This window comes from Lithobates pipiens, unplaced genomic scaffold (assembly GCF_037356315.1).
Source record: "Lithobates pipiens isolate NorthernLeopardFrog02 unplaced genomic scaffold, aLitPip1_a1.2 Scaffold_16, whole genome shotgun sequence".
Lineage (NCBI taxonomy): Eukaryota > Metazoa > Chordata > Amphibia > Anura > Ranidae > Lithobates > Lithobates pipiens.
The window spans coordinates 270,305,045-270,321,623 of record NW_027507748.1 but is presented as its reverse complement, the minus strand read 5'-3'; the positions used below and the strand labels follow the sequence as shown (position 1 = coordinate 270,321,623).

Genomic DNA, 16,579 nt, shown 5'->3' with positions numbered 1-16,579 from the left:
AATGTCCTTCTTTTATGGAATCTAATCAATGCGCGCACCAGTCTCCAGCTAATTCAATCAATTTTCACCCCGACCTAGCATGACCTCAGTAACTGTATTATGGAGGTAACCATCACTCCTGTCTGGTGAAAGAGAGCCACAGAATAGGTTGCCACTATACCTCCTATACCCTAGGACAGCTCCTGCTGTCTCAGTCTAGTGCCAGTAAAATAAACTACGAGTCCAAGAGGCCTTCTGGGTAAAGATAAATGAACACTTGTACAGTAATTGCAGTCCCTTTAAGAGAAACAAAACAAAGGGTGTCATGGTGTGACTGAGTACGCAATGGAAGAGTGAGGGCACATCAAAGACTACAAGACTTGTACAAAGGTGCCATTTAATTGTCTTGACTATGCATAAAGGCAACAATGCCATGACAACAGAAGGCTACATGCTGGTGTATTATAGCACAGCCAGTGAACAACACTGAAAACAGCTGACTTTGCTGACAGTGCTCAGTTTTGGGGAATCTTGAAAGCTATCTGTCTCAGAGAGCAGAACTTCTCTTCTGTCATTCTTTTATGTGGAACATTCCTGAATTAAGGTCACCTTTTGGTCATCCCAAGATCTGCCAAAAGATGTGTTCCCATATCTTAGGCTAAGTGTGGCCCAAATAGTTAAAAAACCAAGAACATAAATTATTACATTTTTAACAGAAAATAATATGCAACACCTAGACATTCAACAAGAGAAATGGATTAGGGATATTGCTCTTCATGACATGTAGTAAATACTTGTATACTGTAGAGGCCATAAACACACCTCTGACAGCAAAGGCAACAGAAGCACCTGTACTCTATAATATGTTCTTACCCGAAAAACTGATAAGAGTCACCATAAATTACATGCACATTTTTGTATAATGTAATAAAATCACTTGAACCAAACTATGATAATAGAAGGGTTCTTTCTTCTCTGGCGTATAATACAGCTTAAGCAATATAAGATTGAATTGATTAATTGGGAAAATGAAGATTAGTTGTTAAGGTTCAAACTGATGGGTTGATTTACTAAAACTGAAAAGTGCAGCTGCCCATGGTAGCCAATTGGCTTCTAACTTCAGCTTGTTCAATTAAGCTTTAACAAAAAAAACTGAAAGCTGATTTCTATACAGGGCTGCACCAGATTTTGCACTCTCCAGTTTTAGTAAATCAACCCCTGTAGATAATATGGGCAGAACACTGGGCACACGTGCAGCAAACTGAGCACAAGAGAAAAAAGTTGCAATTTTCCTACTTCTTTGGGATGCACAAGAGCAGTCCATAAAGCCGGGGACACACTAACAGTTTTTTTTTTTCGTGCAACCCATGCAAGCTTAGTTCAGTAGTTCAGCGATCTTCTCCGCTGAGCTGTTGTGTTGTAATGGCCCCCTCCACCAGAACACTCCGATCAGCGCTCTCTGCCATTGGCTGTCGGACAGACCGACATACACACAGGCCGAATGTCGTACAGTTTTTTTTGAACCGCCTGTTGCCTCCCGACATTCGGCCTGTGTGTACCCAGCTTTAGTGATGGGATTATTGTACCACAATCTATGTTCTTTTATAAATTAAGTTACCTTCTGTCAGTGATAGACACATTACCACTTTGGAATTTTTTACTATTAAAACCAAACCTTGCAAAGCAGCAAAAGTTGTTACCCATTAAAGCAATCAGACATCAATTAACTGCTCCTAGCCACTGAAGATAAAAATGTTTCACAATTTTTCTTGTAACCTAGCCACCTATGAATTTATGATGCTTTCTGTACATACCTATTTTGTTTGAAATAAACTCTTTAAAGGGACTCATGCATCAGGCCCCGCGTCTTTCTCATCTCTTTTGCAGATAAAAATGTTGGCTACTGTGCTTTGCATGCCTTACAAAATAGAACATTACTGTCTATTCAATTACATGGTTTCCACAGCAGTGAAATGTAGTCTTGTAATTATTCAGTACTGGTGTATCGACTGGTGACCAGTCGATTTGTAGATATGAACACTTGTACAATAGCTTTCAGTACATTCAATCACATGCCTTTTTGAATTTTTGAATGAATGGACTTTCCCCAAATCAAAAGCACATGCACTGTTAGAAATTAATTTGAAAGAAAAATGATCCGTCCCGCTCCTTGAAATTTTCTCCTCATTGCTGTTGAAAATAATTTGACCCCACTAATGATAAAATCGAATGAATGTTTTTAAAATTAAATATTTCAAACAAAAATCTACTAGTGTATGACGAGCCAAAGTCTCGAAATCACACAACAGTTTCCTGATGCCGCGTACACACGACCGGACTTTCCGCCAGAAAAGGTCTCCGACGGAGTTACAGCAGACTTCTGAACAAACGGACTTGCCCACACACGAACAGACTAAAGTCCATAAAGTCTGTTCATTTTGAGCGTGATGATGTACGATGGGACTAGAAAAGGAAGTTGAATAGCCAGTAGGCAATAGCCGCCCTTGCGTCATATTTGGTCAGTCGGACCAGCATACAGACGAACGGTTTTCCCTATAGGAATTGAGTCTAGGTCCGTCTGAATTCTTTAAAGAAAAACTATCGGATTATCCCACACACAATCGTATTATGCGACGGAATGGTTCCATCTAATCTATTCTGCCCGAAAGTCCAGTCGCGTGTACGTGGCATAATAGTCTAAAGTCCTGTACGCATGGGCAGAATGTGGTCTGGCATCGGCTGGTTCAATAGAAACCGGCCGAACTTCGGCCTGTGTATATGGCAGCCAGTCCAACAGAAACTGGCCATTCAGCTGGCTTCTGTCAAAGGCTCATGAACGAAAAAGGACTTCCGATCAGCGCTCTCAGCCAATGGCTGAGAGCGCTGACCGAGGTGTTCTGGCGAGGGGGGGTCCCCCTGTCAGAACACAATAGAAGAGCAGGGGAGATCACTGTACTAACATCAGATTGTTAATACAATGGCTCCGACCCGAGCTGTCAGTTCTGTTTCCTTCAACCTACTTGGTTGAACGAAAAAAAAAACTAGCGGTGTGTACAAGGCTTTAATGTATATTTAAAAAACATCACCCTATTTGCATATTACAAACATATTGAGTTGCTATTTGGGTTTGTTTTTTACTCTGCTTTCAAGCTTTTTATATATAAAATAGACATATAAAATAGACAATGGGCAATGTTATCAGACACAACTGTAGTGAGTAAATATTCCAAATGTGTTTGGTGTTTTACCAAGTACAAAAACAGGTCTTCACAGGTCAGTTTCTATGAAAAGCTCATTTTACCCACTCAAACGCCAGCAAAAGTCACATGCTATAGCAAGTCTGATAGATAACAATCCTACTGGTTTTTTTTCTCAATGCTTTTTAGATTTTGATTTAAAGTGAAAAAATTACCTAGTTTAGTGTTTACAGTTTAGTATATACAGCAGTGTACTATACTATAGTATGGTATGTAAAGTGAAATTTGATATTGTTAGTTATACTGGATTCAAATTCATTTATAGATATAATGTTAAATACAGCAGTCCAGTGGCTGTCCCTTTTGAAAAGCAGCTCCTTCACTGCACAAAAGGTCAGTCAATACTATTATTATCATTATTAATACTATATAAAATTTATATTACCGTACAAAACAAGTCATTAATGCCCATTCAATATTTTCAATAATATATGGGAGATCAAATTATGCTTTTTTGAAAGATGCAACAATAGGGTAACAGTCCATACGCAGACTGTTTTTCTTGCATTATGGTATTTGTATATTTACAAGGCTTCAGATAAAGACCTCTACTGATCAGACTATGCCTGCGCATCCCTCTGTGTGGCCATCAAAGTGGAAGTCCAGCCAAAACTTATCTTTAGCTTTATACTGTATGATCTGGATAGGGGCTAGAGATTTTGACACTTTTAATTATTGTAAACTGAGTCACTAATTGAGAAATTTACCCTCGCTTACTGTCTTGGTGGCACCAGTCAAAAAAGACTGGAAGTGAATGTAAATATATCGAATGGGCACAACAGTAAAAATCCAACATGGATTCTAAACTTTTCACTATTCCTTTATGAACTTTTTCAAAAGTGGATATACACTTTAGGCTATCAATAATATTGATATTTAGTTTATGCCGTTATTGGTCCGTTATTGTACATTACAGATACCTCTTCAGTCAATTATGTATTAATAAACTGTAGAAACAAGTCATGTGAGAAAAGGTACTTACATCAAACTGAGCATGAAGTGATCATACATGTTTAAAGTTAAGCCTACCCTGAGTTTTTTGTATAGTTACAGTGTTCTTAAGTTCACCAAACACATTACAGTCTAATTGTACAACCCTTAGATCTACCAACAACTATATAGTGCAAGGACATGCCTGGTTTTATAGAAATTGATTGGATAGGTTAGGTAGGTCCTCATACTATATACCTTTGGTAAATCCAAAGTTCCTTGTACAAAATTGTATGGTCAGATTATAACATGTATAGTTTAATTGGCTTCTGCCCATTCCACATTTCGTCACGGTTATACAGTGCCTTGCAAAGTGTTCACCCCCTTGGCATTTTCGTGTTTTGTTGCCTCACAACCGGAATTAACATGGATTGTTTGAGGATTTGCATCAATTAATTTACAGAACATGCCCACAACTTTGAAGATGTTTTTTTATTGTGAAGCAAACAACAAATAGGACAAAATAACAGAAAAAGTCAATGTGTATAACTATTCACCCCCCCTAAAGTCAATACTTTGTAGAGTCACCTTTTGCGGCTATCACAGCTCCAAGTCGCTTTGCATAAGTCTCTATGAGCTTGCCACATTTTACCACTGGAATTTTTACCCATTTCTCCTTGAAAAACTGCTCCAGCTCCTTCAAGTTGGATGGGTTGCACTTGTGAACAGAAATCTGACTACAGATTTTCTATTGGATTGAGGTCTGGGCTTTGACTAGGCCATTCCAACACATTTACATGATTCCCCTTAAACCACTCAATTGTTGCTTTAGCAGTGTGTTTGGGGCCATTGTCCTGCTGGAAGGCAAACCTCCACCCTAGCCTCAAATCACACACAGATTGGTACAGGTTTTGCTCAAGAATATCCCTGTATTTAGCACCATCCATCTTCCCCTCAGCTCTGACCAGTTTCCCAGTCCTGACTGCTGAAAAACATCCCCACAGCATGATGCTGCCACCACCATGTTTCACTGTGGGGTGATGTGATGTGTTGGGTTTGCACCAGCGTTTTCTTTGATGGCCAAAAAGTTAAATTTTAGTCTCATCAGACCAGAGCACCTTCCTCCATACATTTTGGGAGTCTCCCACATGCCTTTCTGCAAACACAAAACGTGCCATTGGGTTTTGCGCTGAAAGTAGTGGATTTTTTCTGGCTACTCTGCCATAAAGCCCAACTCTATGGAGCGTACGGCTTATTGTCGTCCTATATACAGATACTCCAGTCTCTGCTGTGGAACTCTGCAGCTCCTCCAGGGTTACCTTATGTCTCTGTGCTGCCTCTATGATTAATGCCCTCCTTGCCTGGTTCGTGAGTTTTGGTGTGCGGCCGTCTCTTGGCAGGTTTTCTGTTGTGCCATGTTCTTTCCATTTGGTTATGATAGATTTGATGGTGCTCCTGGGGATCATCAAAGATTTTTTTAAAACCTAACCCTAACTTGTACTTCTCAACAACATTGTCCCTTACTTATTTGGAGAGTTCCTTGGTCTTCATGGCAGTGTTTGGTTAGTAGTGCCTCTTGCTTAGGTGTTCCAGCCTCTGGGGCCTTTCAAAAAGGTGTGTATATGTAATGACAGACAGATCATGTGACACTTAGATTGCACACAGGTGGACATCATTTCACTAATTATGTGACTTCTAAAGGTAATTGGTTTTATGTATATATTTTTCTAATTTTACTGATTTTACTTTACCAACTTATACTATTGTGTGCTGATCCATTACATATAATTCAGATTAAAAACACATTGATCTAAAGGCTGTAATTTAACAAAACAGGTAAAAAGCCAAGGGGAGTGAATACAAGGCATTGTACATAACATGGTAGTGAGTAGAGAACTAGTAATCAGAACATAAAGATATGGGAACACCAAAGTTGACAAAATGTCTGCCAGGTGAATTTAAACGAGACCTTTACTGAGATAATAAGAAGGCTGTCATTGTTACACATATTTGAAAAATGCTGATTGCCTGACCATTAAGCTAAACCACAGTCTTCAATGCTTTCAGAGGCATTGACCTTGAGTAAGTATATGTAGATGAGTAGTTCTGCCTTCACTCAGTCTTTCTAATGTGCATACTTGTTACAGGTCAGTGAATGAGAAAGTACTGACACCAGCCAACAAGTATTCTTATTTCTATCATTGTAGGTTTCCTGTAATTGTTGGTATCAAAAAAAGGTTTTTTTCACTATATCCAAGGATCCTACAAGCTGTGTTTGTGTATCTCTGGTGACATTAATCCACTTATTTCCCATTATTATCAATAACTATATTTGTGCACATGTAAAGACAGTAGACTGCATTTCTTCATTTGCCAGCCTCATTCCATTTACATTTCACTGAACACCCACCTAGGGGTAGAGAAGTTGAATTAACACACAAATGTTTGAATACACAGGGCAGCTCTTCAGAGAGATGTGTGTAGTAACCCTGTCCTGACCCCATGCTAACCTTTGTGCTTGTCACAGACTGCTTTCCTTTGTTTGACTTCTGAGTTGGCTGGTGTTTAGATTACAGGTAAAGGGACAATGGCTTTGCTATCATACAATACCTCCTGACCTACTGTTCATCTCAGACCTCTAGTCTGGAATCTTATCACCTGGACAAACTAAAATAATGGCATATAGATGCTGCTAGTCACCAAAATAAATGTGATGAAGAAGGCAACCCATAGACATAACATGACACTTATGTTTCCAGGTGTCCAAAGACACTTCTGGCTGACCACTTTTGGTCAGAACTATCAACTGCAGACTACTCTATATTGGGCTAATTGTAGTGAAGCATATACTTTTATGGAGCACTACCCTTCATCCTGCAAGGTCTTTAGTCTAAAGTAGGATACATACAGGCTAAAAATCATCCATAAACAGTCAGTTGGGCAGGAACCGGACAACTTTCAGTTTGTGTGCACAGCTGTCTATTCTACAGAAGCCAGTCTTACAACCAGCTTCTGTCGAATGGGCATGTTGGAAGCCAGCAACCAATCAGCATCCAATCAGCACTGTCAGCCAATGGCTTCAAAGGCTGATCAGTGTGTTCTGGCAGGGGGCAGTCCCACCGCACAAATATCACTTGTGTTAGTTTGAAAATCTTTACGTTTTTTTCGCTCATTACGCTTGGTTGAACAAAGAAAAACTTTAGTGTGTATCTAGCCTAAAACAGCCTGCGACACCACAGAATTCCTCTTGAGGTTGCTAGGAATTCCTTGAGAAATGAGCAGAGGTGAATTGATGTCCCCACCTTCACTGATCACCAATACAAAGGGGAATTTTTTCACAAACCACTAATATAGGGGGTCACGTCTACACTGACCGTTAGTATGTGTTAGTAGAACAACACAATTTTTCATTATAAGATTATTACTGAAAATATTGTATAGAGCGGGGGTGGTAAAAATGATCTGTCCTGGGTGTTAAATACAGTGGAAAGCGCACATTCTTTGTCCATTTATTTAAAAAAATTTGCAACTCACTGAGCTTGTTAATGCATCGTTAGCTATAGGTTTGATAGGTTTCATTTCAAGGCATAGAAGTTAAGAAGCCCGGTCTAGGTTGTTGTGCTGGAGTCAGATGTCATTGCTGGCCACCTTTCACAAAATGCCAGTTACTTGACTCTTATGCTGAACTACTTAGAGTTTAATATACCAGTTTAGGTTGCCTATAGACATGCAGAATGAACGGACTTGGCCACACACAATCACAGCAAAGTCCGACGGATTCGAACGTGATGACGTACGACTGGACTAGAATAAGGAAGTTCATAGCCAGTAGCCAATAGCTGCCCTCGCGCCGGTTTTTGTCCGTCGGACTAGCATACACACAAGCGGATTTCTCGGTAGGAACTGGGTCCGGCGGAGTTCCGGTGGAAAAATTTGAAACATGTTCCATTTCTAAAGTCTGTCAGACTTTTGCAAATCAAAAGTCCGCTGAAGCCCACACACGATCGAATGGTCTGCCGGAATAGTTCCGTCGGACCTTTGATGTTGAAAAGTTCGGTCGTGTGTACGCGGCATTATAGATGGATCAAAACTCAGCCAGTCCCCCCTGAAGCCAAATTTTGACCCATCTATGGTCGACTTTAGTCTGCATTAAACTAAATTTGGCCACAGTCCAAATCTGAGCAGACATGTTCTCAGTCTGTTACTTTTAATTGAAAGTCAGGAACATCCAGTTTTTTCAAGACTGTAAACCAGAATGATCCAACTAAAAAAAAACTATAGAGATCCATAAGAATGGAAGCTAGTGTTATTTATATTTTAAAAATAGAGTGAATTAAATGAACACATACAGTATGCATATTAAATTAGAATCTGGAAAGTGAATTTGGTCAGATACCCTCAGGCACTGATTTATCTAAACTGTTTACTAGTTGATTAGAGATTAGCTGACTTGAAATGTCAATGGCATTCAGCTAGATCTGGCAAAAAAATGTATCATGACCATGGGATTTTTGAAGCATATCTGAACTTGTAAACAATACATTTGTTATCTTTTTTCAAGCTTTTTTCCATTATTATCACCTGGTAATGCAAATAAAATACTCATTGTCTCTGGGTGGCTATGCTCACTTCCACACTGTATATATGGGGCGAGCCATGGTTGCCACCCAAGCTTGACTTCAGACACGTCTGCCTCTGTTTATTTCCATTACAAATGGGGCAATGGGATTAGTGGCTTATAGAAAAAGATAAGGTTGTTTGTGCTTTGAATTAACAGGAAATGACAAGGACAGGTACAGGACAAGTATTTTGTGTACTTGCTGAAAATGTTCTTAGCCTAAAAAATGAAAATGTATGCAACCACTGCATTTAGGAACGGGTAAGCTGCAATATATTGAATTTTTGTTCTTGGGTTTAGCTTTCCTTTATTAGGCACAAGTAAAGCAAAAGCCTTTTACCCCTTTAATTGTGGTATCATTAAAATATTTTTTGCCAGGAAAACAAAGCCTATCATTGCTAGTTCTCAGCCATCAGAACAGTGAATCATTTTAGCTGTGTGTTTTTTCTACCCCCTTGGTCTGACACTTTCTGGTTCCTCTGATGACCTCATGTGCATTCCAATAGAAATGACTGTTACTGAACGCCTGCTGGTCCCCTGGAAGAAGCAATGTGCTATGATATAAATTGTGAGCAGTACCTAAAAGGTTAAACAATGTTACACAAATGAACATTCCAGACAGGCACCACGCCTCCGAAAACACACGAAGCTGGGGAAGTTTCATTCCTTACTTCATGAAGCGAAGTACATCTCCAACAGCCTTAATCCAGCCGTGGACTTCCAAACTGACCATAAAGATAACCTCTTCATTATTAATTTTGATGTGATCAGTCTTTGGAAGGGGAGTGATTAATGGAGCACATTAGAGTGAATTCTGTCATTGTAGGGACACAATTAGTCTCATTTAATAAGTTTAAGTGCAAAAATGTCCATAGCTGTTCTTTAGCATTCACTAACATGAGCTACACAACTCAACTGAACTGAACAACTCATTCACTTTCCTCCTGCTACCAAATAAAGCCATCACTGGTGCATATTTTACACAGGGCTATAATTCTCGTCACATTACGATTTTCTCTGGCCCTACGCAGAGACTTTTTCGCAGATAGCAAATAATCTGATAGTTGTCTACACTTCAATAAAGAATTCTATAAGCAATTAAAAATATTGCAACAGGCAGTTTACAAAGAGTAAATGTTGATGGCATTCCATGCTATATCTTAGTCATCTCTCATATACTGTAATACTTAACTATAAAAAAACAACAATGGAATAATCTTAGTATCAAGTAACATAAAATGTGACTAAACCAACCATTGCAGAATAAAATAGAAATGCATAGTAAAATGAACTTGTGGTCATTTTCAATGTTGGCATTTCAGTAAATTTGACTCAATTACATGGGAAAGCTTTCCCCTCTCAATGTTTTCCTGCCTTAAAGTGATATTAAATGCAAATTTTTTTTATTATTTTTTTTTAATAACAAACATTTCATACTTACCTGCTCTGTGCAATCGTTTTGCACAGAGCAGCCCCAATCCTCCTATTCTTCTTCTTTGGCGCTCCTGGCCCCCCCCCCCTTGTTTACTCATTTTTAGGGTGCATAACAATTCAGTATTCGATATATTGTATTCATTTTGATAGCACAGCACAGAAATGTATGCTTTATCACACTATATTAAGTATCTTACAGTTGAGTTGCTGCTTTGCACATCATTGAATTTCTTTTTGTACACTGTGTAATACACAAGAGCAGTTTTTGCATGAATTCTATAATTATGATAATTTTTTTTGACATAAATCTTTAAATGTGTCATCAAAAGACTTTATACTTTTATTACTTTTATTATACCCAAAAAAAATTTTTTGAATCTTACCTTGCAATTTGCTTGGAGGAGAAGAACTTGACTGAGTGTGGTGAGGAGAACCATGTGACATAAGTGAAGTCATATTGTGTGGATGTGAGGTTCCTGAGCTGTATGCATCCATGGCTAATTTCTGACGAAATGCTTCTTCTTTCCTCCTGTTAGCAAACCAGTTATAAACACGAACCTCTGTGACCAGATTTGATCCTAATCCATGAGCCTTTGATGGTGAAACACCTCGTTGCAAACATTCTGCTCTGTAAACATAAGCAACAAAAGAGTGCACAGAGCATAAAACATTTGAACTATTTTCTTTTCTTGTTTTATAAGCAAAGTAACCATGAATGTGTCAATATTTGTGCAAAATTCATACATTGGGTAAAAGCAGTCTGCTGCAGAGTTCAAACCATGCCTTGAATTCTAGGGATATTTCTAAAATGCCAATGTAAAAGACACAACCACTCACAACTGATTGTACAGTATTGAATAGACTTTAAGGTGTTTGATCACCCATAACCTTCTTAATACTTTTTTTTGCAAGACTTTTTCTCCCTGGGGTACCAATTTCCTTACTCCATCACAACTGTGTTAAAAATCAGCATTTCTTATAAGCAATGTTTTCTCAGGTCCATAATGTTTTTTTGTTGGATCATACAGACTGCCGAGTGTCTTGGCCATATGGGTAGAGGAGCTTACAGAGGATGGCTCTCTGGAGTGGGGTTGGTAAAGTTGGCAGGATCCCCAACAATTTTTGAAAACATTTCGTAGCTTCTGTTTCTAATATGTATAATACCTGATGAAGAATGCTGTTTCTTGCTGGTTCGAATCCCAACCATGACACTACCTGCCTGGAGTTTGCATGTTCTCCCTGCGCCTACGTGGGTTTCCTCCCACAATCCAAAGACATGCAGGTAGGTTAATTGTTTTCTGTCCAAAATTGGCCCCAGTATATGAATGGGGACCTTGGATTGTGGGCTGCTTTGAGGGTAGGGATTGATGTAAGTGTGCAATGTACAGGGATAGGGACAATTGTAGACACTCACTCAGGATGGACTGGTGTCTTTATTCAACCTATGTAAATTGGGTCCTTATGCTTTTTTTTCTCCCTAAATCCCTTTGAGTCCCAGAGCATTACTTTTGCTTTGGTGATGGTTCAATGCATTATGCTTCTTTAGTATTTGTAACCTAATGCATTATACATATTCTTTGGGACAGATAGGGCTTTAATTTGGTAGGAGATGTAGTTTTAGAGAGGGACCCGAGAAGAAGAGGATCGGGGCTGCTCTGTGAAAAACGACTGCACAGAGCAGTTACAGTGGTTGTAAACCCTTACAAACCACTTTGACCTACAAGTAAGCCTAGATTAAGGCTTACCTGTAGGTCCAAGAAATATCTCCTAAACCTATACGGTTTAGGAGATATTTGCCAAAATACAGGCACCGCTGTCTACGGCACATGTGCTATAGACAGCTGGGCGTAGGCGTACTGAGAGCGCCGCTGTCAACGACGATATGCTGCGAGTGGCGGCTCCCGTGCGCATGCGTGGTAGTGACGTCATCGCGGCTTTATCGAATGACAACGCCGGAGCAGCGAGACCCACCGAGAAAATGGAGGCTCCGTACACAAGGGGACAGCCGTGACTTCGCTGGCTCCTGTGTCAGGTAAGTGACACATAATGGACTACTATACGATGCATAGTAGTCCATTATGCTTTACCTTTGCAGGGAATTAACCCCCCTGACGGTCTTCCCGAGTCTGGCTCGGGGTGGAATTTTTGTACCATTAGCGGTAACCCCGAGCCAGACTCGGGACTGCATCGCTGGATCCAGGAGGAGGTTTACTTACCTTCTCCCTCGGATCCAGCGTTGTCTCCCCGCTGTACGAGCGAGCCGTGCCTCGCTCGATCTATCATGGAGCCGATCTCCGTGCCCTGCGAGCATTGCGACGCACGGGGACGGAGATCGGCGCCAAATTCAAAAAGTGAAACAGACAGTATACATACAGTATAATGTAATCTTACAGATTACATTGCTGTATGTAAATATTTCACATCCCCTTTGTCCCTAGTGGTCTGTCCAGTGTCCTGCATGCAGTTTTATATAATAAAAACTGTTCTTTATGCCTGGAAACTGGAGATTGTCCATAGCAACCAAACTGTCATTTTACATCAAAAATGGTTTTAGACCAGCTAGAAAACAGCGATAATAAATTGGAATCACTCGCAGAATTGAGCGGTAGTGATTTGTGGGGAGATCCGTCATCAAATACTGAAAAGTAATGACAGTGACAATTCTGCAACTGAGCAAATTTCACAGTTTTTGATTTGATTACATTATTGAATAATTTTTATTATTGTTATATTATTATTTGGTACAATTATTTATAGTTATTTATTATATTATAATTTATGATTTCATTTTTCAAATTTTATCATACCCGGGATGTCTGCTAGACTCTGGTTTGGACAGATTTAAGAAAGTTATTCCTAAGAATTACAGGACTACAATATAAAACGCCAAATTTTCATGCAAAATAATGGTACCACTTTTAGCACCTAAAATCCGAAATAATCGTACCGCCAGGGAGGTTAAAGAGGAAGTAAACCCATCAGGGTTTACTTCCTCTTTAAATATAACATGTTTGTCACCTTAAAAAAAAGAAAACCTTTAATATTACTTAAAATTTTCAAACAGGTGAATTTACCGTACATACACCATAGGAGCTCCCATTTCTCCATTTCTCCATTACCTGTTACATTCTTCAACCAAAGCCTCTCTTTCTTCTTTACTGGGGTTCTTTTGTCTTTCATAGGCCTGGTAGAGAATGTGCTGGGATGCAGGTCCCCATTTGAAACGGTTCCGTCTCATTTTCTTGTTAGCAGGCTCTGAGCAGGAATCATCAGACTGCGCTGTGACTTGAGTTTGATGGTTGAACTCTGGAAAGAGAAACAGCAGCTGATCCTGACTGCTTTTGTCTGTCATATTTCCACAACCCTGGACTGTCTGGTTGAATTCTGTAAAGAAAGGGCAAAAATGTCTAGCCACAGCAAACATATATAAAGCAGCACAAACAGAAAGGACACAATGTAATCAAATTCTGCTCTCAGAACACCAAGCTGTAATTGTCCAGGGCATTCAAAAACAAAAAGTCAGGTAGCTGGGGTCTATAGCAGCCATTATGCTGGCCATACACTAAAGCCTCATACATGTAATAAGAATATCGGACTAATGATCGTCCATTTTTTTTTCCAATGCTAGTCTCATATAGAAAACCAATAGGTTACTAAAGTCTCAAAAATCTTGTAACGGCAAAACACAACTTCGGAAGTGATTTAATGTATTGTATTGTATTCTTTCATTTCCAAACATGCGTGGTCTTGGTCACATTTATTCTAATTACATGAAATAATTTTTTCTGTTATCGTACCAGAAATGTTTTCGTGCTTATCACTTTGGATTTTTGAACTGTCATGATCGGCTCTCGAAAACTGTGTACTAATGATCAGATTATCAGACCATCGCTCCAAAAGCAGTATTCTGTCCTCCAATATTCTCATCATGTGTACTAGGCAGGGGCGGACTGACCATTCGGGCCAATCGGGCACTGCCTGAGGGCCCCCCGGGCCACTAGGGGGCCCCATCAGGGTTGCCAGCCTCAGTAAAACCAGGGACAGTATGTAAAAATATGTGCTTTTTTTTACATCTGTTTCTGAAATGTTCCTTACCGACATCATTTTGGTATAAAAATCCCGAGATCATAGTTGCCCCATCTCTCCAGTACCTTCTCAGCCAATAGAAACCTGTCTGTGTATATTGTGTGTACATGTATGTGTATACTGTGTGATTGTATACTGTGTGTGTGTATACTGTGTGGCCCCATAATCTCTGATTGCCTGGGGGCACTATAATCTTCTGTTGCCCGGGGGCACCCATGAGTTTTCAGTCCGCCCCTGGTACTAGGCATATGTTTTTTGTTATTCTCCTTGGAATGGAGTCTAACTGCAGAAAAAAAAGCACCTGCCACTTAATTCAAAATTATTTCAGGGGCATCTCAAACTGATGCCAAAGCAAGCTACATGTGTCCATTGACAAAAAACGTAAATCCATTGACCCAGGCTGTTGGAAAAATTCCACAGTTTTTGGTCTTTGCAATACATAAGGTGTGGCATGCATATTAGTGAATCATCTCATGTTATGACATTGGCTTTCATTGTTTTTCCTTCTGGGGAGCTGCAAAGATGATAAAGAGATATATGCAGCAACACACCATACCTTGGAGAGAGGTATTCGAAATAATAAAATCTGAGAATACCTTGAATTGTTGCCAACAAAAAATTGATCTTCTTTGAATGGCAGAGGTGCTGAGTGAGCAACCTCCCGTGTTTGGTATACAGGAGGTAAGTCACTCCAGGAGCACCCAGAAGAGACTAGCGCTGACTTCATGTAGCACAGACCACTATAATGAATTTGTACATCCCCAGCAGCCCTCCAGATGTGAGATATGAAGAGTTAGATGTAACCAAGCCAGACTAATGTAAGTTTAAAAAATAAAAACATTCTTGGAGTTCAGCTTTATTGTCCATAGTCTGGACACAGATACACTTTTGAGAGCAGAACCTCTAAACATAATTTAGCTCACTATTTTATACACTAGCAAACTATCACTATCATCAGTCCCTTTTTTTTTTAATTACCCACTTCTCTCACTACAATGCGGCTTTTGTTCTTAACTAGTGAAACAAATCTTAGAAAAAGATGTGAAAGCATGTCATGTCAACAGCCACTTTCTACATGTTATCATTATTTTGAAATGGTTGGCAGTTTAGCATACATCTATAAACAACAACCTTACAGTGCCTTGAAAATGTATTCATACCCCTTGAAATTTTCGACATTTTGTCATGTCACAACCAAAAAACGTAAATTAATTTTATTGGGATTTTATGTGATAGACCAAAACCAAATAGCACATAGTTGTGAAGTGGACGGAAAATGATAAATGGTTGTCAATTTTTTTTTACAAATAAATATCTGAAAAGTATGGCGTACATTTGTATTCAGCCCCCTTTACTCTGATAACCCTAACTAAAACTTAGTGGAACCATTGCCTTCAGAAATCACCTAATTAGTAAATAGAGTCCACCTGTGTGTAATTTAATGTAAGTATAAATACATCTGTTCTGTGAAGCCTTCAGAGGTTTGTTAGAGAATCTTAGTGAACAAACAGCATCATGAAGGCCAAGGAACACACCAGACAGGTCAGGGGTAAAGTTGTGGAGAAGTTTAAAGCAGGGTTAGGTTATAAAAAAATATCCCAAACTGTGAACTGCACTCCACAAATCTGATCTTTATGGAAGAGTGGCAAGAAGAAAGCCATTGTTAGAAGAAAGCCATAAGAAGTCCCGTTTTCAGTTTGCAAGAAGCCATGAGGGGGACACAGCAAACATGTGGAAAAAGGTGCTCTGGTCAGATGAGACCAAAATTTAACTTTTTGGCCTAAAAGCAAAACGCTATGTGTGGCGGAAAACTAACACTGCTCATCACCCTGAAGACACCATCCCCACCGTGAAACATGGTGGTGGCAGCATCATGTTGTGGGGATGTTTTTCTTCAGCAGGAACAGGGAAAATGGTCAGAGTTGATGGAAAGATGGATGAAGCCAAATACAGGGCAATCTTACAAAAAAAACTGTTATGCCGCATACACACGACCGGACTTTTCGAGGGACTAGGTCCGACAGTCTTTCTGATGGACTTTCGACAGATTTCCGACGGACTTTCCGAATGAGCGGACTTGGCCACACAATCACACCAAAGTCCGATGGATTTGAACGTGATGACGTACGACCGGACTAGAATAAGGAAGTTCATAGCCAGTAGCCAATAGCTGCCCTAGGGTTGATTTTTCTCCTTCGGACTAGCATACACACGAATGGATTTCTCAGTCCGGCGGAGTTCCGGTGGGAAAATTTAAAACTCTAAAGTCCGCCGG

General features: G+C 39.7%; 1 protein-coding gene across 1 annotated transcript in view; it reads right to left on the bottom strand.

Annotated features, from left to right (window-relative positions):
- Positions 1–16,579, bottom strand: part of HNF1B (HNF1 homeobox B) — a 79,399-nt gene that overhangs the window by 32,439 nt on the left and 30,381 nt on the right. The window contains exons 3-4 of the mRNA XM_077481401.1: positions 13,338–13,602; positions 10,602–10,846 (exon numbers count right to left, since the gene is read on the bottom strand). Of these exons, the coding sequence (XP_077337527.1) occupies positions 10,602–10,846; positions 13,338–13,602 (510 nt within the window). The remainder of the gene's footprint in view (positions 1–10,601; positions 10,847–13,337; positions 13,603–16,579) is intronic.